The 18,664-nt window shown below is 57.5% G+C and overlaps 2 protein-coding genes across 7 annotated transcripts in view; both read left to right on the top strand.

The window, feature by feature from the left end:
- The window catches only part of PALM (paralemmin), a 24,079-nt gene extending 15,844 nt beyond the window's left edge, over window positions 1-8,235 (top strand). For 3 of the 4 annotated variants that reach the window (XM_053911193.1, XM_024569200.3, XM_053911192.1), the window contains exons 7-9: window positions 353-412; window positions 2,688-2,819; window positions 6,141-8,235. In XM_053911193.1, the coding sequence (XP_053767168.1) occupies window positions 353-412; window positions 2,688-2,819; window positions 6,141-6,673 (725 nt within the window). In that variant the 3' untranslated portion in view covers window positions 6,674-8,235. The remainder of the gene's footprint in view (window positions 1-352; window positions 413-2,687; window positions 2,820-6,140) is intronic. The other variant, XM_053911194.1, reaches the window with a different exon arrangement.
- Window positions 8,236-8,339: 104 nt separating this feature from the next.
- Window positions 8,340-17,925, top strand: MISP (mitotic spindle positioning). Of its 3 annotated transcripts, XM_045202392.2 has the most exons (6): window positions 8,354-8,431; window positions 9,909-10,060; window positions 13,365-15,055; window positions 15,635-15,765; window positions 16,505-16,543; window positions 17,109-17,925. In XM_045202392.2, exons 3-6 carry the CDS (start codon window positions 13,420-13,422, stop codon window positions 17,196-17,198), a joined length of 1,896 nt encoding a protein of 631 aa, XP_045058327.2. In that variant the 5' UTR covers window positions 8,354-8,431; window positions 9,909-10,060; window positions 13,365-13,419; the 3' UTR covers window positions 17,199-17,925. The 3 variants fall into 3 exon arrangements, with proteins under 3 accessions (XP_024424519.2, XP_071075271.1, XP_045058327.2); XM_024568751.3 differs by lacking the exon at window positions 9,909-10,060 and having other exon boundaries at window positions 8,340-8,431; XM_071219170.1 differs by lacking the exons at window positions 9,909-10,060; window positions 16,505-16,543 and having other exon boundaries at window positions 8,340-8,431.
- Window positions 17,926-18,664: the final 739 nt, after the last annotated feature.

Consider the following 18,664-nt stretch of genomic DNA (forward strand, 5'->3'; position numbering starts at 1 on the left):
TCTCTCCTTGTCTTACTGTGGAATTAAAAATTTATAATAAAAACAATCCATGCAGGCCTCTCAGGGATTTTGTGAAAATCACTTGGGCTGAGAAACAGGAAATGACTGTGGGCTGGTGTGTGTTTTGTGGGAAGAGGGATTGCGGGTGTGTCTGGGGGTTCTAGGCATGTGGAGCGGTCCACGTGTGCATGCTTGCGGAAGGGCCCAGGATCTGGGCAGGTGGGCCTAGGAGGTGTCCACATTTCCAGGCGCTGTCCAGGGGCCTCAGTGGGTGTCCTTGTGTCTGTGGAGGGTCTGCATCATCGTCTCTCCTCTGACCCTTATCTCTTTCCGCTCTTCTCTCTCTGAGCAGAGAAGCAAGTCTCCAACACCCCCGTGAGGATGGTGGAAGGCTCCACCATGATGAAAGCAGGTAGGTCAGCGCCAGCCTCGGCCCCCACATCCAGCTGCTGTCCTGGGCCGAGTGTTGACCCTGGGGAGCCTGGAGGGACTGGGGCGAGGTCGGATGCAGATGCACCCTTGGTAGAGGCTGTTGTTTCGGGGGTGGTGGCTGGACCAAGGCTGTAGCTCCAAGCCTGGGGTGGGGCCGGGGCGATGCCTCTGCTTTGGCACCTTGGCCACACGCTGGTCCAGCTTCCCCAAGAAGACGGGCCCCCTCGCATGGCTGCTCTAACCCGTCATTTTCTCACAAATTCCACCCCCTTAACCACACCACTCGCTCCGGGAACCAGGTGGGGTGGCGTACTTGCTCAAACACCCCGTACACACTGTAAGTCCTTCTCCCTGCCCTTAGGCTGCCTCAGGGAAGAGAGTGAGTGCCCTGTCCCTGGAGGTGACCAAGCTGGGCCTCAGACATTCCTTCTAGGAAGCAAGGAGAGACAGAGTTAGTGCTGAGCATTCTACAAGGTCGGGTCTACAAGACACCAGCAGCTGAGCCTCCACCTGTGAGAGGGGTGGCTCTGCAGTGACCTGACACCCAAGGCCTGTCACAGAACCAGCCCGAGAGCAATAAGTCATAACAGATGGCAGAGCCTTCTTGCTCCCCTGCTGTTATTGCAGCGAGTTGGGAGGTGAAGACCCTCTTAGGGGTGGGGTGACCGGGATGTGACAACACGCAGGAAGGGAGGAGGTGGCAGGGAGGCCCAGGGTCTCCTGCACCCTTCAGGCAGCGGGCAGGAGCTAGAGGGTAGTTATTTCCCAGAGAAGGGGGGTGCCTTCAGGGTGCCTGTGCCAGTTAGACCAGCCCAGGCCCGCGCTGAGCTCAGGGCCCCCACGTGTCCTCTCAGTGGGCAGTCTCGTGCAGTGGACAACTTGCCCCACGACGTGTCTGCACATGGGCGTGTTAGGCTGTGTAGGGACGTGGGATGGGATTAAACAACATTCACTCATCCTTTCAACAGCTGCTTACTGAGCCCCTGCGGTGTGCCAGGCATGAGTGACAAGGACGGGGGCTGGTGTTTGATGGGGGCCACAGCCTGTAAAATTAACTTATGGAGAAAATAAGGCAGACCATGGGAAGTTGGAGGGGAGACAGTTTTAATCAGAGGGCTCAGGGGAGGCCAAAATTAGGAGGTGACATTTGAGCAAGGCTCCAAAAGAAGCCAGGGAGCAAGGCATGCAGACATCTGGGGTAAATGCAGTCCAGGTGGAAGGCACCTCATGTGCACAGGCCTTGAGACTGGACGGTGCCTGGTGAGGAACACTGGGGAGGCCCGTGTGGTTGGAGTGTCATAAGTGAGAGAGAGGGACTAACGGAGGGCAAGGAGGTGACAGAGCATGTGGTGCAGGGTCCTGTGGGAGCTAGTGCCAGGGAGGGCCAGGCAGAGCAGAGATGTGCCCACTTGGTGCTCACTGGTGCCCTCTGGTGGCTCTAGGGAGAACAGACCGTGGGCTGCCGTGGGGGTGAGAAGTGTGCTGGGTTCAGGGTGTTCGGATGATGGAATCGACAGAATTTTCAGATGGAAAGAGTAGGGGGTGAGAGAGAGAGAGGAGGGAGCTGCCCTGACTGCGGCAGGAAGACCCAGGAGGGTCAGGTGTAGAGAGCAGATTGGGACTCGTGGACATGGTGTTTTGGGGGCTTCCAGGGGACCCCAAAGGGAGGATGGAGGAGGTAATGTGATACTGGAATTCGGGGTGAGGTCCTGGGAGGGTCAGTGCTAGGACTCAGTCTTCCGCGTGGTTTTGTGGTAATGATTTCTATAGAACGTGGGCAAGTTCTGGGTATGGAATAGAGGCCCTAAGGGATAATGACCTTCACTATTTCAAGAGGGAATTATCCATTCTTTATAGAGAAGTAGGTGAAGACAAGTTCCATAGTTGACTAAAGCCGGGCATGAAAAACAGGTAGTGCAGGGAGCCAGGACAGGTTGATCCCAGTTCCAGTTGTAGCTGTGACCGTGGGGAAGGCGGCCCTCTCGGCACAGTCTCTCCTCTGAGCAAATGGGATAGTATAAGGCTTTCCAGATGGGGCTGGGCAGCAAGGGTGGGGCTCGTGTGGAGCAGAGGAATCCAGGCCTCTGACCAGGGCACTAGGGAGCCGTGGAAGGATGTTGAGCTGGGGAGGGCCATGCCTAGGTTATCCCCACTGCTTGGCTCTGCGCTGCCGGCTCCCCTCCCTGGCTTGGCTGCAGCCCAGCGGGGGGCACTTGGGCGGGTGGCTGTGGCATAACCCGTGCCTCTCGTGTCAGCCATGTACTCGGTTGAGATCACGGTGGAGAAAGACAAGGTGACCGGGGAGACCCGGGTGCTGTCCAGCACCACCTTGCTCCCTCGGGAGCCGCTCCCTCAGGGCGTCAAGGTCTACGAGGACGAGACCAAAGGTACGACACCCCCATCCCCCGCCCCAGACCCCCTCACTGCCTGAGCCAGAGCCTGACTCCCATCCAATTTGACGGGGATGTCGTTCAGGGCCTGGGCCTCACCCGGCTCAGCTCATTGTTGCTTAGAGCTTGGACCTGTGGCCGTCCTTCCTTCACTCCAGGCACTTGCCTTGAAGGCTGGCTGAGCACCAGGTGACAGACTGGGCCCTGGGAAGCAAACCTCCAGTAGGACTCCCTGGTCAGTGAGCCCAGCCCCACATCCCGAGCTGATAATTAACTTGTTGAAATAATTACTATTGTGATAGAGGCTATGAAAAGCTCCAGAGATGTAGAGGGGACCATGAGCTGGTCTAGCAGAATGGGGAGGAGGCCAAGGGCGGTGAACAGGAGCTCACTGGGTACACAGCAGGGCAGGGGAAAACCCTGCACCTGTGCAAAGGCCCTGAGGTGGGGTGGAGTTTGCTGGGCTGAGGGAACCAGGAGGAGCCTGTGGGCTGATACAGAGTGGAAGGAGGAAATGGGAGAAGCCTTGGGAGGGGCGAGCAGGCAATGAGATCTGATTTGACTTTTAGGGTTCCCCCTGGTGACGAGGAGGGGGACAGGTTGTGGGTGACACCCACTCAGAACACAAAGCAGCAGGGGAGCTGGGGCAGAAGCCCCGCAGCCCACGTGGGTGTGTCTCAATATAATTCACCTGCTGTCAGAACCCTCTTATTTAAATACAGAGAACATTTGTGTAAACTGTGCAAGCCATCAGCATTCACAGAGCAGTTTCATAAACGCCTGGCATTTAAACTTGTGTTCACTTTTGGCATGACCTGTAGGATACGCGTGAAGGACCCTAGGTAGGGGGAATTCTAGGCTACATTTACTGTGATGCTAGTAAAATAAAACAAACCCACTTTAGTGAATAAAACACATTCTAAGAAGACATTAAAAAGGTACATGAAAAAATCAAGGCAGACATGAGCTTTCTTCATGGAATGGAGTTCACAGGACCAATCCCTGGGTCAAGGATAAGGTGAATGCCGCTCAGCTCTGGAGTCTATCCATTAGCGTGGTCACAAACGCTGCCTCGTGAGAGGGTGGTACCCAGAGTGCTCAGCACACAGTTCAGAGGGTTTGGGGGTATTCACCACTCTGTACACCCTCACTGTCTAATCCCAGGACATTTTTCTTCCCCAAATAGAAGCCCGTCACTCCCCCTCCCCCAGCCCTGGACAACCACTAACCCACTTCCTGTCCCTGTGGATGTGTCTGTTCTGGACATTCCACATAAACGGACTCACACCCTGTGTGGTCTTTTGTGCCTGGCTTCCCTCACAAAGCGTCGTGTTTTTAAGGTCCATCGTGTTTATATTTTGCGGCTGAGGGATATTCCGTTGTTTAGAGGGACCACGTTGTGTTTACTCGCCCTCCATGGACGGACACCTAGGTTGTTTCCATATTACGGTTTCGTGAGTTAGTGTGGGTGTGTGTTTTCGTTTCTCCTGGGCAGCTACCTAGGAGTGGGGCTGCTGGGTCGTCTGCGGACTCCGTTTACCCTTCCGAGGAACTGCCGGGGTGTTTTCCTCAGCGGCTGCACCGCACCGCTTCCTTACCGGCAGTGCACAGGGTTCCCATTTCTCCACATCCTTGACAACGCTCGTTAATGTCCATTTTTTTATTACTAGTAAAGCCGTCCTATTGGGTGTGAAGTGACATCCCACTGTGGTTTTGATTCCCAAAGTGGTTATGGGAGCCGCTGGGGTGTCCAGAATGTTACTGTGGGGGCTCCATCATAGCCCAGCTCTGCTCTGGTCTGGGGCATAGACCCAGGTAGGACTTTGGGCCCAGCTCCCACCAGTCGTGTGGTCCTGAGCAAGTCCCAGCTGCCCGTCTCCTGGGCAAAAATGGGCACAGGACTGAGGGGCAAAGGAGATGCCTGTGCTAAGCAGAAGGTCCTCCCCATGGCCACTCTGCCCAGCCTGGCCCAGCCCCTGGGGCGTCAGGACCCTCCCCACTGGACACTGGTTGCTTAGCAATGGGAAGGTGATCCATTTCCATGGCAGCCAAGGGCTCAGATTCCTATCTTGGGGCAGTGGCCAGTGGGAATGCTCAGCTTGATTCTGTATCTCTGGGGCACACCTACCCTCAGGCCTCCAGCCCCAAGTCACTTGGAGGCCTTGAAGTGTGGACACCCCTCCCTGGGGGTTTGGAAACTGAAAGTTGAGAGCATTTGCCATCTGGCCAGAAGCCAGAAATCTGAGCGCTGACCCTTGGCCTGGGAGGAGACAAGTCCTTGGCTTGGTGGGCCCCTTCCTTCTCCCTGGGCCGCAGGCAGCGGGCGAAGCTGTGCTCCTGGGAGCTTCAGGCTGTGATCCGGGGCTGGCGTCAGATGGGCTGGGACTCCTCTCGGTGCTGAAATCTCATCCTCGGAGACTGCAGCACAGTTCAGGCAGTGACAGCTCAGAGACACGGGGCAGGAAAGTCCGAGAGTTTTGGAAAATGCATTTAACAGGACCGGTTGAGGGGGATGGGGGAAAAGACTGACGGCAGGCATGAACTTTCGCCCCAAGGTGAACGCGTGTCCTCGGGAAACACAGGTAGAGCGTTTGCAGAAAGTGGCGGCTCTGAGCTGCAAAGGCGGCCGTGAGGGCCATTTACATTTATGCTCCGTGTCCCCAGACCACAGCCCTGCTCTCCCCCAAATTTAAAGTCATCTTTCTAAATAAATCTCAGTTTAGAGAAGCAATCAATCAAAGTGGAAATTATAAGCTATTTAAACTTGAAAGAGCACAAGGTAATCTAATCCATCCGCTGCAGCCAAAGCTGAACTCAGAGAAGGTGTATGTAGCCTTTGGGGCATTTACAGGAAAACAAGAAGACTGGGTGAACGAACTAACTTTAATTCAGGATCCACCATAGAGACCGGAGGAAGGGACCAATGAGGAGCCCTGCGACCCCTGGGCGGGGTGGCGGGGGCTGGGTCTGCCTGGCCAGCTGTGGCCTCTTGCTAATTACTTCCCTACTCCGAACTTCTGTTTCCACCATCCTTTCAATGGAAAAAAGAAAACAAAAACAACTACTTTGCAAGTACAAATACTTCAAAATGCAAGAGAGTAACCTCCCAGTTCATTGAATTCCAGTCTTTGTTCACAACATGTGCTTTTGTGCCGAGAATTTTCCCCTGCACACCTGTCTGGCTGTGGCCCCAGATCCCAGTAGGGGAGCTCAGATTGCCCATCTAGTTCGGTTTGTGATTTTCTCTTTAGCCTGGAGGGTGGCTCGCAGACCTGCCAGGCCTTCCCTCCGGCCTCACTCTCTCTCTCCATCCCCCAGTGGTCCACGCTGTGGATGGCACTGCGATGAATGGGATCCAGCCACTGAGCTCCTCTGAGGTGGACGAACTCATCCATAAAGCAGATGAGGTGACGCTGAGTGAGGCAGGACCCGTGGCTGGGGCAGTGGAGACCAGGGGGGCATCCGTGGAAGCCGCCCAGACCACCACACCGTCCAGACGGGAGATCACTGGGGTGCAGGCGCAGCCGGGTGAGGCCACGTCGGGCCCACCGGGCATCCAGCCTGGCCAGGAGCCCCCCGTCACCATGATCTTCATGGGGTACCAGAACGTGGAGGACGAGGCAGAGACGCAGAAGGTGCTGGGGCTGCAGGACACCATCACCGCGGAGCTGGTGGTCATAGAGGATGAGGCGGAGCCCAAGGAGGCCGCCCCACCCAACGGCAGTGTGGCAGAGCCCCCTGCCCCTGCAGGCTCCAGGGAAGAGAACCAGGTGGGGTCCGAGGCCCCTGCCAGCGACGCCCAGGACCTTGACGTGAAGAAGCAGCGCTGTAAATGCTGCTCCATCATGTGAGCCGCAGGCCCCAGACCCTGGCCCCGCCCTCCACACCAAACACCCACAGCCCGGCCGGTGCCTGCCCGCCCTCCACCCACAGTCACGGGCCCCAGGACATGCCGTGTTGTCACATCTTCCTCCTGAGTTTTCTTTCACTGGAAAGAGAGGGACAGGGGTCCCGCACCCCTCGCCACCCTGACATGCCCTAAACTGCTGAGCCGTGCACCTGTGCCTGGTAGGACAGAGACACGGACAGACCCACTTTTCCCAAAACACGAGGATCCCCCACATGTCACGGCAGCTCCACAGACGGGCTCTTGCCCACAGAGTTCCTGGCTGGTGGGACCTGGGCCTCTGTGCAGCCCCAGGCAAGCCTGCCACCCTATGGGCCTCCTGCCTGTGCCTTCGAGCCACTTCCAAGGAGGTCTCCAAGGGGACATCCTGCTGGAGAGGAACTAGGGAGCTGAGAGGTCCCAGGGGCCTTTTCTGTCCCCACTCAGCTCCTGGAAGTGGGGTTCCCCAGCCAAGGCACTGGTGTTGGGATCTTGGGCAGCTGGGGTAAGGCCGTACCTCCTTGGGCAGCCTCATTCAGGGACCAGGCTCCAGTTCTTACAATGGAGTAGGGACCCCTCTGGACACCCCAGTCTTCTGTGCCCTTCCCTTTATGCTCTCTGTGGGCATGACCAGTGGATGATGGAGCCTAGGAAGGGGGAGCCCAGAGGACACCCCCCCCACTTAAGGGAGTCTATGACCCCTGTGCTGTCCTCTGGGTGGGGCAGGCGAAGGTCTCCGAGTTGCCCCCTGCACAGAGCAGGGCTGCGTGAGCCACTTCTCGTCTTGAGCTCCCACCCTCACTGGGCCTTCCTTCCTCCTGGTGCTAATTTGGGGAACCTGGAGGGGCTGCCCAGGCCATTCTCCAGGCTGCTTGGGCCAGGGTCCTGGGTCTCCCCAGCCATACCCCAGAGATCAGGCCCACCGCCAGCTCTGCTGGGCTTGGCACATTCTGGGCAGTGGAGGGGCACACAACCTGGGGCGGGGAGCTTTCCCCTGGGTTGCAGCAGGAGACCCCCATTGGCTACCCAGCCCCACATGAGCCTCACCCCTCTTGCTAGGAGGGGCGAGGGGTGAGGGACTCTCATCCTGTGGGCAGCTGACACCCAGATGTGCACACACATCTCCCAGGTTGCAGCCACACTAGTCCTCAGAGGCACATTCATGCCCACGCTCACAGACCCTCTCCTGTGTGGGCTGTAGGATGACCAGGCCTCATCTTGGGTCCCTCTCCTGGGGCACCCCCCCCCCCGCCTTGTGCCCAGACTGAGGCCACCCCTCACCTCAGCAGAGCCATGCAGGGGCCGCCTGAAACCAGCCCGGCCTGTCTCAGCTCTGCCCCTCAATGGTGGGAGAAAAGTCCCTCTCTGAGGTGGTTCCCGGCAGTGGCATGGACCCCCTCCCTCCTTGAGCTGCCAAGTCCTTGAGCTGAGAGCCTCCGCTGAAGTGCCCTTGCTGCCCCCTCTGCTTTCGATGTGTGACAGGCCCGTGTAATTGACTTTCCCAGAGAAGCAAATAAACCTTGTGAACGCCCTGTGTCCTGGAGTTCTTGGATTTCTGGGGGAGGCAGGGGGTGGGGCCAGCCAGGGGGCGGGGCCCACCAGAGTGTACATAAAGGGAGGCCGTGTGAGGCCCCTGCATCTGTCCAGCTCACCCAGTGCGGTGGTGGAGACATCAGTGGAGGCCACACCTGCACCTGAGCACATTCGAGCAGCACCTGGGCAGGTAAGACCTGGAGGGAACAGGGCCACGGCCAGTGTAGGACTTGCTTTCTTTTCCTGCGGAGCCCTTGGTTCCACACGCGCCCTTTCCTCTGCTGTCCTTTGGCTGTGAGGCTGCCCCTTGGGCTCACAGTTCCCCCCGAAAACCTAAAGGACCCCACAGACACCCCCAAGTTCTGAAGGGAAAGAGTCTCTGGAAAATAGTTGGGGCCACAGGGGAGGAAGCATTTATGGGGGTTGCAACCCTGTTCTGTCTCACCGTGACTGCCCCCTTGGGTCTCAGTTTGCCCATTCGTTCAACGGGCTTTGAACCCTGAGTGGGAGGCTACCCCGTCTGGGAGCTGGACAACAGGGTCCTTGACTCCACGGTGCCCTAGCTCACTGGGTGATGCAGTCTCTGGCCTTTGGGGGCCTCAGTTTCTCCCTATGAGCAATAGGGTAGTAAGTATGGTAGGCTCAGGTCCAAATCCCAGCCCTGTCACTAGTGCTGTCTGCCCTTAGGACTTGAAACTTGTTGCGCCTCAGTTTCCATGTCTGCAAAACAGACAAAAGGACCTGCAGTGGTGTGGGGAAGGCAGCAAGGCCATCCAACCCAGGTTTTGACAGAACTGGCCCATGTTGCACACTGGAGCTGCCATTTGGGGCTGGGCCTTTTATCTGGATCTGTCTCAAACCCTCTATCCCAGGCAGCCCTGCCAGGTTTGGGGCTTGCGGCCCGTTCAGTGGAAGAAGAGACTGAGGGTCAGAGGATCCCTGCAGCCAGCCAAGGGTCAGGACAGATCCACGGTGTCCCCTCCCCCACAGACCGGCCACTGGTCCCAGTTGCCTGACTTCCCTGTAAACACTGGGCTCCTGCAGCCCTGGCCATTCTCTGCGCCACAACCAAGAATCGGGCAGGACAGCTGAGCACCTGGGAGGCCATGCTGCCCAGTTAGAGCTCCAGTGCCCCGGCCATCAGCGGGACTTGGGCCTTGCCCGTCCCTCAACACTCTCTGGCACCTTCGATGTGCTCAGTCAGCTCATTATGGCCAAGTGGCCTGGGGAGCTCCCCCAGCTGTGTGATGGCCCCATTTCGCCAGAAGGAAACAGAGGCTCACAGAGGTCACAGGGATTGGAACCCAGACCCACTGAACCTCCAGAAACAGACAAGCTGCGCTTGTCTCAGAAAAGGGCTGTGGGGGAGTGGCCCCAAGGGCGGGCGGAGCCAGGTGGCACCACAGGGGTCAGGGACTTAGACCCCCACAACCCAGAAATGGGCAGCTGATTTCCGGACCTGCAGTGTGACCCCGGGCAAGTGATGTCCTTTCTCTGAGTGGCACTGAAAGGTGTTGGGAAATCCAGGTGGCAGTTAAAGGGCGGTTTCAGAGGAGCTGCAGCTCCGGCCCGGAGGCCTTGGGGGCTGGGGCCTGGGGGCAGTGCGCTGTGGGCATGGTGCCTGCCCTCCACCCTGCCTGGGTGTCGGCTTTCTTTCTCCTTCTCAGGACTTTGTTTCCTTAACCCCGGGTGGGGCCGAGGAGGAGGGGTCCCCCTGCCTCCCCTGGGTGGGGCCCTGTCCCCTGGCAACCCATGGGTAGGGCAGCGCCGCCAGAGTGGAGCCGAGGCTTGGCGGCTACTGGGGGCCAGGAGCTGGCAGGTGAGGCCAGGGGCGTGCAGGAGCAGGATGCGCACAAAGCTGTGGGGGGTGGGGTCCTGCATGGGGAGGGGGCTGTTTGGGGCACGGGGGTTTGTGTGTCAGTTGGCATCAACTGCTCACTGGTGAGTCCCTTGGGCGGCAGGGAGAGAGACACCCCATCCTTGCCCCATGCCCATCGGGACCCGGCTAGGGTGTCAGGGGCTGGTGGGGGTCTCCCATTGCTCTGCACGTCCATTCCTCTGAGGCCCGAGGCATGTGACCTTCCTGCCCTCCCCACCCCCCGCCCCGGAAGCATGAGGACCATCCCTGAAACTGGCCAGGGCCTCAGTCTCCACCTTGGGCTTCTGGCCCCAAATCCAAGAACTCTGAGCCCTGACCCTCCAAAGGGAGGGGCCTGATCAGCCCCATGGCCAGAGGCCAGAGAGCACCCCCAACCTCACCCATGAATTCTGGGAATCCTGGAGGTTGCTGGGGAGGCACTTAGCACCAGCCAGAACCTTGCTTGGGAAGCAGCATCCAATACCCCCATGGGGCCCAGAGCTTGGTGGGGGCACTCAGGAGGAGGGTGGGGGCGGGGCAGTCAGCGTGTCCCAGGTCAGCACAGAGGCTCTGTCCAGTGGGAGACACAGAGACTCAGTCCAATGTCCAGGTGTGCCAAAGGGTCAGGGGCTCTGCCCAGCCAGGGGCCTGGGGGACTGTAGCCAAGTGACGGTAGAGGAGCCCCCAGAGCCCCTCCCTACTGCTTTGTGATCTTCCCTGTCTGAGCCTCGGCCCCTCCAGCAGACCTTTGCCCTGATAGCGGAAGGCCAGTTTCAGTGTGAGAAAGCAGATGTGTGGTGCCAGGGGCCATAAACCTAGTTTCAGTTTGGTATTGACGTGGATATGGGGTGGGGCTGGGAAGGAGCAATCCCAGGGTCCTTCCTGAAGAAGGTGGCAACCAACTGGGAGTGAAAGTTTGAGCTTCAGGACCCATTGCTCCACCACTCTTGTGTGACTTCAGGTGAGCAATTTCCCCTCTCCGGGACTTGGTTCCCTCTGCTGTAAATTGGGGACAAGAATCACAGGATCTGGTGTGGAGCAAATAAGATAAGGGTTGAATTGAGACTTGCCCAAGGCCACAGGTGAAAAGGGCCCTGGGACTTTGAACCCAAGACCCAGCCTGAGTCCCTTGCCTTCTTGTCCTCAGTGAATCACCTGGGAGGAATGAGTCAAGGCGGAAGTGGTGCCCCCCACCCTTGCCCCACCTGGGAGGGAGACCCAACACCCTCTGGGCAGGCAGGTCATTTTCCCAGGAATTAATGTCCCCTGATAGGTTATAAATCCTGGTGAGTGAGCATCCAGCTATTCATTCAGCAAACACTCCCGTGTCGCCCCTGCCACACCTGCTCTCTCCAGGGAGCCTCAGTGCATGGGGACAGAGCTGACGCAGAGGAAGGCTGTGGTCTGGAGCAGAGCCACAGAAGGGCAGCTAGGTCTGCAGCTACAATAACCCAGCCCCACATCCTGAGCACCTGGGGTGAGGAGTGTTTGCAGAGACCACACCCTGTTCAGCCAGCCTCTATTAAGTACCTGCAGAGTACCAGGCTCGGGGCTGCAGTGGGGGTGCACACCTGCGGCCCCTGGGAGAAAGGGTCCTGGGTTGATGGCTTCCGGTGGGAGAAGACAGGCCTTAAATAAGTTTATTCCCCTTTCCAAGACATGTCCACCTCCTCCAGTAACTTTCAAGGGTGGGGGGCTGCTTGGTCATTGGGACAGTGACTCAGCCCAGTGGCCTGGGACTTACTATCCAAGCCACTTGTTTTAAATATTGCTTCCATAATTATAGTTTCAATATTTGATATATACAAAAGAGGACATGATACATAACCTATTTGTTGTAACATTGTTCCCAGGATCGATTTTGTGTTGCTTGGTGACACTTCCCCTATTCAGCAACATGCTGTGTTTTCCTTTTTAGAACCACATTTAGCTTTTACAACCAAGTTGGTGTGAAAAGGTAGCGGATGGATATAGCAGCTCTGGTGGAACCAGGGTCCAGGGCCGAAGACAAGGGCTGCGTGAGGAGTTGGGACCAGCCTGTCTTTCTTTCCTTAGCTGTGAAATGGTAACACCTAACACTAGGGTGCTGAGCAGGGCACACAGGAATGGAGGCAATCTGGGGGGCTTCCTGGAGAAGCTGTCCTGTGGGCTGCAGCTAAGATGGCTTTGGAGGTGCAGAAACAAGGGACCTCCAGGCAAAGGGTTGGAGGTGCCTACAGAGTTTGGGGGTTTGTGCTGAGATCAGATGGAGGCCTTGAGCATGTGGGGAAGGTAGTGAGAACTGAACTCTGGAGACGCCAGGAGCAACAGAAGTGTGAGACCAAGGATGTGACCTTCTAGAAAGCTCCTGGAGTAATGCTCAGCAGGAACCTGGACACTTGTGGGGGGGCGGGGAGCTGGGCCTCCCGGGGCACTGGGTCAGAGTGTTGCCCAGCCCAGTGGGACAAGGTCCAAGGTGCTCCTTAGCCTGTCTTGGCTTTATGGGGCTAAGGCAGATGGTTTGTCTTGGATGTGACAAGGGGTCCCTCTGGGCAGGTGCAGGAGACGGAACTGGGATGTGGGACCTGGAAAGCTGGAGCCTGCCAGTTGCCTCACCACTCTGGGCCTCAGTTTTTCCGCTGGACATCCCTCAGCGACCCGCAAGCCTCCTGGGAGCATCTGTAACATCAGATGAAAACAGTCACAGAAGGCATTTCAGAATGTGTGTGCCCTGGGACAGAGGCAGACACCTGGGCTGCTGGGGGCCCAGGGAGGCTGCCCAGGGATGGCTTTGGGTCCAGACACAGTGAGCTGAGTGGAAAAGGGGAGGAGTAGGATTAGGGCAGCCAGGGACCCCTAAGGCAGGGTGTGCAGTGTCTGGAAGATGGTGGCAGGAGTGCTTGCAAAGACACACACAGGGCGAGTTGTTGGGTCAGTACAGGTGCGAGATTCAGGTGTGGCTGGATCCAGGAGTTCAAACAACATTTTTAGGATGTTGTGTTGGGGTTGCTCTCAAGCAGACTGTGTTCAAAAGGAGGCATGTATGGCCCCTCGGCATTTCTCAGTTTTATCCCAGCAACCTAACAAGCCTAACAGGAAGAGGGTACAATTTCCACATTCATTGCCGTGTCCCGGGATTTCATGTCATCAACCAGGTTGAGTCATATGTCCATCCTGGAACCAATCACAGAGGCCACTTGGGCAGGACTTTGCCCTTTGAGAAAAAGGACATTGTGCCTCTCCTCAAGTGCTCTGACCTGGTGGCCATCATTCCTCTCATCCTCAGGGAGCCGAGAACGCCTCCACCCTTGCAACCTGTGGTGGGCTGAAACCCCTAGAACATGGACCGAGTGACCAGATACCCCATCTTCAGCATCCCCCACTCACCAGGCAAGGCCGGCCTGGCCCTCAATGGGGACATCAGCTACACATTCCAGCTGGTGGATGTAGAGCCCTCGGCCGGCAGCTGGGGCCAGGACAAGCCTATAGCGCAGACGGCAAATCACAAGGCCCAGCTGGATGTACTGAGGACAGGGGCACCTTGCAATCTGTGCGCCTTCCCCAGCTGGCAGTCCCTGCAGCCGGAAGACGATGAGGATGAGGTGAAGGTCTCCCACCTGAGTACAAGGGGTGTCCTGCCCAGGCAGCCACAGGACCTGGAGCAGGAGCGCTGGGCAGTCATCCAGGGCCAGGCGGTGAGGAAGAGTGGCACAGTGGCCACGCTTCACGGCACCCCTGACCACGGGGACCCCGGGACCCCTAGACGGTCTCAGTTCATGGCCCTGGAGGACAATGTGATCAACAGGGAGCAGATCGACTTCCTGGCAGCAAGGCAGCAGTTCCTGAGCCTGGAGCAGGCAAATGCAGGGGTCCCTCAGAATCCTCTAGCCAGGGTGGGCCCGGCATGTACCCCACCCAGGGTCAGCCAGACCCCCAAGACCTCAAACAAGTCACCCCTGTCCAATGGGTATGTTGTCTCAGTCAAGCCCCAGGTGAAGGTGGTCCTGCAAGAGAAGAGGGCCCATGGTTTGTCCACTGGGTCTGGTGTCCAAGCTCTGGACAACCCTGGCTTCCAGTCCCAAGCAGAATCACTGGAGGCCCCCAAGGAGACACCCATTGAGCGGGAGATCCGACTGGCCCAGGAGCGTGAGGAAGCTCTGCGTGAGGAGAGGGGGCTGCGGCGGGCGGTGAACCACCAGGAGCTGGTGGAGATACCCACCCGGCCTCTGCTGACCAAGGTGAGCCTGACCATGATCCCGCGGCGGGACAGGGGGCGCCCGTCCCTCTACGTGCAGCGTGATATGGTACAGGAGACGCAGCGTGAGGAGGACCACCGGCGGGAAGGCCTGCAGATGGGCCCCCAGCCTGGACTTAGGAGAACAGTTAGCTCAGACTCCATCCTTGGCCTGGCCGCAGACGCCAGTGCGGCCAACCCCACTCCAGAGCCGAGGAAGGTGAACCGCATTCCACCTGACGCCTACCAGCCTTACTTGAACTCTGGGACCCCCCAGCAAAATTTCTCAGCCTTCCATGCTTATGGCAAGCCTAGCGGTCTCTCTGCAGATGCAGCCAAGGCGGTGGCCTCACCAAAGGCCACAGGATCTCAGAAGCATCTCTTGGAATCCTCTGGAAAACCCTCAGGCACAAAGCAGGAGTTCTGGAAGCCCCCCAGGGGATCCCCACCAGCCAATGGGGGTGTCGTGCGATGGGAGTACTTTCGCCTGCGTCCCCTGAGGTTCGGGGTTCCAGATGTGCCCCAGAAGGCTGAAGTCCCCAGAACCTGGGGCTGGGAAGTAGCTGGGGCCCCAATGTTGAAGCTACAAAGGTCCCAGTCCTCTGAGCTGCTGGAGAAGGAGGTGGAGAATGTCCTGAAGCGGGAGCGAGAGGTGGCCGAGGAGCGACTCATCGCCCTCTTCCCAGAGGTCTTTGAGCAGCCGGGCTGTGACAGAGACTCCAGGAGCTCCTCCCGGGCGTCAGGTGAGGAGGTGTCCTGGGGAATGGCTGCTTGGATCTGGGTCTCAAAGGTTAGAGCAAAGGAGGGTGGGGAAGCGGAGTTTGGGGTGTCAGGAGGGACTGAGGGTGGAGGGACATCTGGGGGACTCTGTCCATTCCCCCGTTTGGCTTGTCCATCTGCCTGTATGTTTTCTTAAGCTATAGATTTGGGAAAGCGATGTCAACTTTGCCCTTGGATTTTTGCTTTGTGGTTTTGAATGCTTTATTATTAGATACATAAGGGTTTACAGATATGGTAACTTCTTAGTCCATTGCTTGTCTTTGTCGATGTTAAGTATTGCCCGTGTCACTTTCGTGTTTCCGCCTTGCACGGCTGGCCCACCCATCTATCCAGTCCCTCCTGACAGGTTATTTTGGTCACAGTATCAGCTTTGCTGACAAGCTGTCTGCTCTGTACGTCTGTCTATTCACCTGTCTTCTTAAGTGGTCCACACACTTGGCCAGAGATTCTGAGTGTCTCCTGAGCCTTATTCTGACAGATGTTCTACCTCAGCGCACTATGGCGCCCTCCCTGATGCTCCGTCCTTCCGCCTCCCCCCACAGGCATCACGGGCAGCTATTCAGTGTCCGAGTCACACTTCTTCACCCCTATCCACTTGCACTCGGGCCTGGTGTGGAAGGCAGAGGCCCCTGCCGAGCCTGCTCCTGGGCAGAGAAAGAAGAAGGAACAGTGGGTGAGTGTACAACGCTGCCCACCCCCTCAGAGGCCTGGCTGAGGTCTGACACCCCCTCACCCCCAGTCAGGGCCCCAGGAAGGTGGAGTGAGACTTGCCAAGGGTCTCATGACCTATGAGTTCCTGAGCTGGGACTTGACCCTGGCCTGAATCCATACCCCACATTTGTGACTGTGAGGCCATCTCCTCCCTGAGTGGGGTATTAGGGATACCTTGGAGAAAACACCAACTCCGGCCTTGTGCAGCTGGTACTCACAGCCTGGCCTCATGAGCTGGGGCCTAGAGTAGAGCCCAGTGACCCAAGTTCAAGTCCCAGCCCTGCCACTTTGCTGGCTTTGTGATGATGGACAAGTTTCTGCCCCTCGGTGACCCTCAGTCTCTTCCTCTGGGGAATGAGCATTATAATAAGAACAGCCACCTCCAAGCCTCACAACAGGGCTTGGCCATGGGAAGAGCTCCATAAATGCCGATGGTCTTTATGATGCTGAAGCTGACAAAGAGGAACAATAATTGCAAATGACAGACTGAGGCTGCACTGAGGGGAGCAGCATGAGGGAACAGCAAGGTGGATGACCGAGTGGGATGATTGAGGGGCACTCAGGAGGGTCATGGTGGGCATGAAACACCCTTCCTCCTGCCTCAGTGGTGACTGGGTGGGCTGTGCACTGGGCTCCAGGTGGGCTCTGGGGCAGGGCAGGGCCCAAAGGCCCAGGGGCTAACTCATGTTCTTTACCTGTAGTATGCTGGCATCAACCCCTCAGACCACGTCAACTCGGAGGTGAGCATGTGCTCCTGGCTTTTTCCTTCCGTGTCTGTGCCCCCTGCCCCTTGGCACCAGGGCCGTCAAAAGCCTTTCTTTTGGGTGTGAGGACATCACTGGGTAGCTTCTCGATGAATAGTGTCTGCCTGCAGTGCATTTTGCTCACTGGCAGGCTTGTGATGCCTGCCACAGGCACAGATTATGTAAAGTGGGTGCTCTTTCAGCTTTTCAAATAACGAAGGTTTTGGAGCAGATTGGGCCCAAGACAAGGGCATTTTCTTTGAGGGAGAGGCTCATCTGAGAGTATGAAGAAGGGCAGCTACCTCAGTGGATTTGTGGGATATATTTGGGGCTGTCTTTGAGCTGAGCCCAAAATGCCAGCCCCAGGCATTGTCACGGCAGGGGAACTCAGCATGAGTCAGCACAGCCCTTGGCGCTATTACTAGGGATAGGAACTCTGAAACAGAGGAGGGGATGCTCCCGCTTTGCCCCTGTGCGAAGCCTCCCCTATGAGTTGGTGGTGGGAGAGGTGTCTGGGGTGGGGGTTAGCACCGTAATGGGGACTCTCTGCCTCCTCTTGCAGGTCCTGGAAGCCACGCGAGTGACCCGCCACAAGAACGCCAAGGCTGAACTCTGGGAAGCCGGTATCTATGCCAGTGAGGACGAGGACTGAGTCTGGAGATGGGGGCACCCTGACTCTGTGGGAACTGCCAAGACCATCACCGAGCCGCGCCCCCCCCTTTAGGAAACAGGTCCCCGTTTAAATCCGCAATGCGAGAACCACAAATGACAGATGACGCGCTGGCAGCCCTGAGGGTGGCTGTGCCTTTGGACTCCAGGGCTTTCTTTTCTGCTCCTATTTTCCTAGAGAAATTCTTCTGCTTTTTCTGGGTCTAAAGCCGGGGCAAAAATGAGACCTCTATGAATTCTTTCTGTTTCTAGGACTTTGCCAAATACTCTTGCATCCAAGGAGGAAGGAGACTAGCTCCCCTCCCCCACTCCTGTTGTCCTCATTCCCACTAGTCTGAGGGCAGAGAGGCTGGCTGGAGGAAGGCATGGGTCCTGGCACCTTGAGAAGCCGCAGGTCTGAGGGGAGAGACACTCGCCCCGCCCCAGGTCCCTGTCTGAGAAGGGGGACGTGCCCGCTCCAGCCCTGGGAAACCTTCCAGTCTGAGGAAGGAAATCTGAGCACCTCATCTGAAGGCCTTCGCGCGGCCAAGGAGTCTCCTCCTCGGCACACCCGCAAAGCCCTGCCTGACGTGATAGGGCCCCACGGGGACAGCACCTGACCTGGCTGAGAACAGGGCTTGATTTGTGGGCTGAAAGGGGTCCTTCTGCTCCCCCTCCCCAACCTGCTTGTTCGTGTCCACCGTGAAATAAACCCTCCCCCTTCTGGTTCATTTCTCTTGGTGACACTCACTGTGCCCCCGAGGGGCCTTCGCCCCATCCTCCATGGGCTGCAGGGCCTGTGACAGGCTGTCAGGGTCACACTCAGCATTCCCAGCGTGCGGCATTCAGTAGGCGCTCAATCAGTGCTTGTGCAGTGACGGTCTTCAGTACCGCCAGGCGCAGCCAGGCGCAGTCTTCCCTTGTCGCCTCATTCCACTGAGACAGTTGCACTCCCAGTGCGCGCTGAGGACGAGCACTGTGTGACTCCGCTCAGCAAGGAGTCAGGCTCCCGGATGGTCCCGTGGATGGTGGGGCCCAGGCTGGGGGAGGGGGGTTGTGTTTGCCGGGGTCCGAGTGTCAGTTGGGGAAGATGAGAAAGTGCTGGAGACGGACGGCGGGGACGGCTGCACAGCAGTGTGGATGCGCTTCATGCTGCTGAGCTGCGCGTTTCCTAATGGTTAAGGGGGTAAATTTTACATTATGTGCATCTTAACACAATAAAAATGGGGGGAGTATTGGCTCTCTTGAAGGCATAAGAAGGCCCTTAGGAACCATCAGAGGAAGCTTTAAAAAATTAGAAGTGCCCTAAAAATGCAACATCCTCTTTGAAATTCTTAACTTGCCCTGACTGGCATGTCCTGATGAGTCTGCAAGTGTGGCCATTGGAAATGTCTTGTTTTTAAGACTTACCTTTCATTGGAATTCTTTTAATGAGGCAGCCCCCTTAGAAGCCAAGATGGAATTCTCTCC

The sequence above is a fragment of the Desmodus rotundus genome, chromosome 9, assembly GCF_022682495.2.
Source record: "Desmodus rotundus isolate HL8 chromosome 9, HLdesRot8A.1, whole genome shotgun sequence".
Lineage (NCBI taxonomy): Eukaryota > Metazoa > Chordata > Mammalia > Chiroptera > Phyllostomidae > Desmodus > Desmodus rotundus.

What these genes read in the sequence shown, in the direction of transcription:
- MISP (XM_024568751.3), top strand. Translation starts at nt 13,420, where the DNA reads ATGGACCGAGTGACCAGATACCCCATCTTCAGCATCCCCCACTCACCA. An exon ending in GAAAGAAGAAGGAACAGTGG is followed by an intron (nt 15,766 to 16,504) that starts GTGAGTGTACAA and finishes CTTTACCTGTAG; the next exon opens with TATGCTGGCATCAACCCCTC. An exon ending in CAGACCACGTCAACTCGGAG is followed by an intron (nt 16,544 to 17,108) that starts GTGAGCATGTGC and finishes CTCCTCTTGCAG; the next exon opens with GTCCTGGAAGCCACGCGAGT.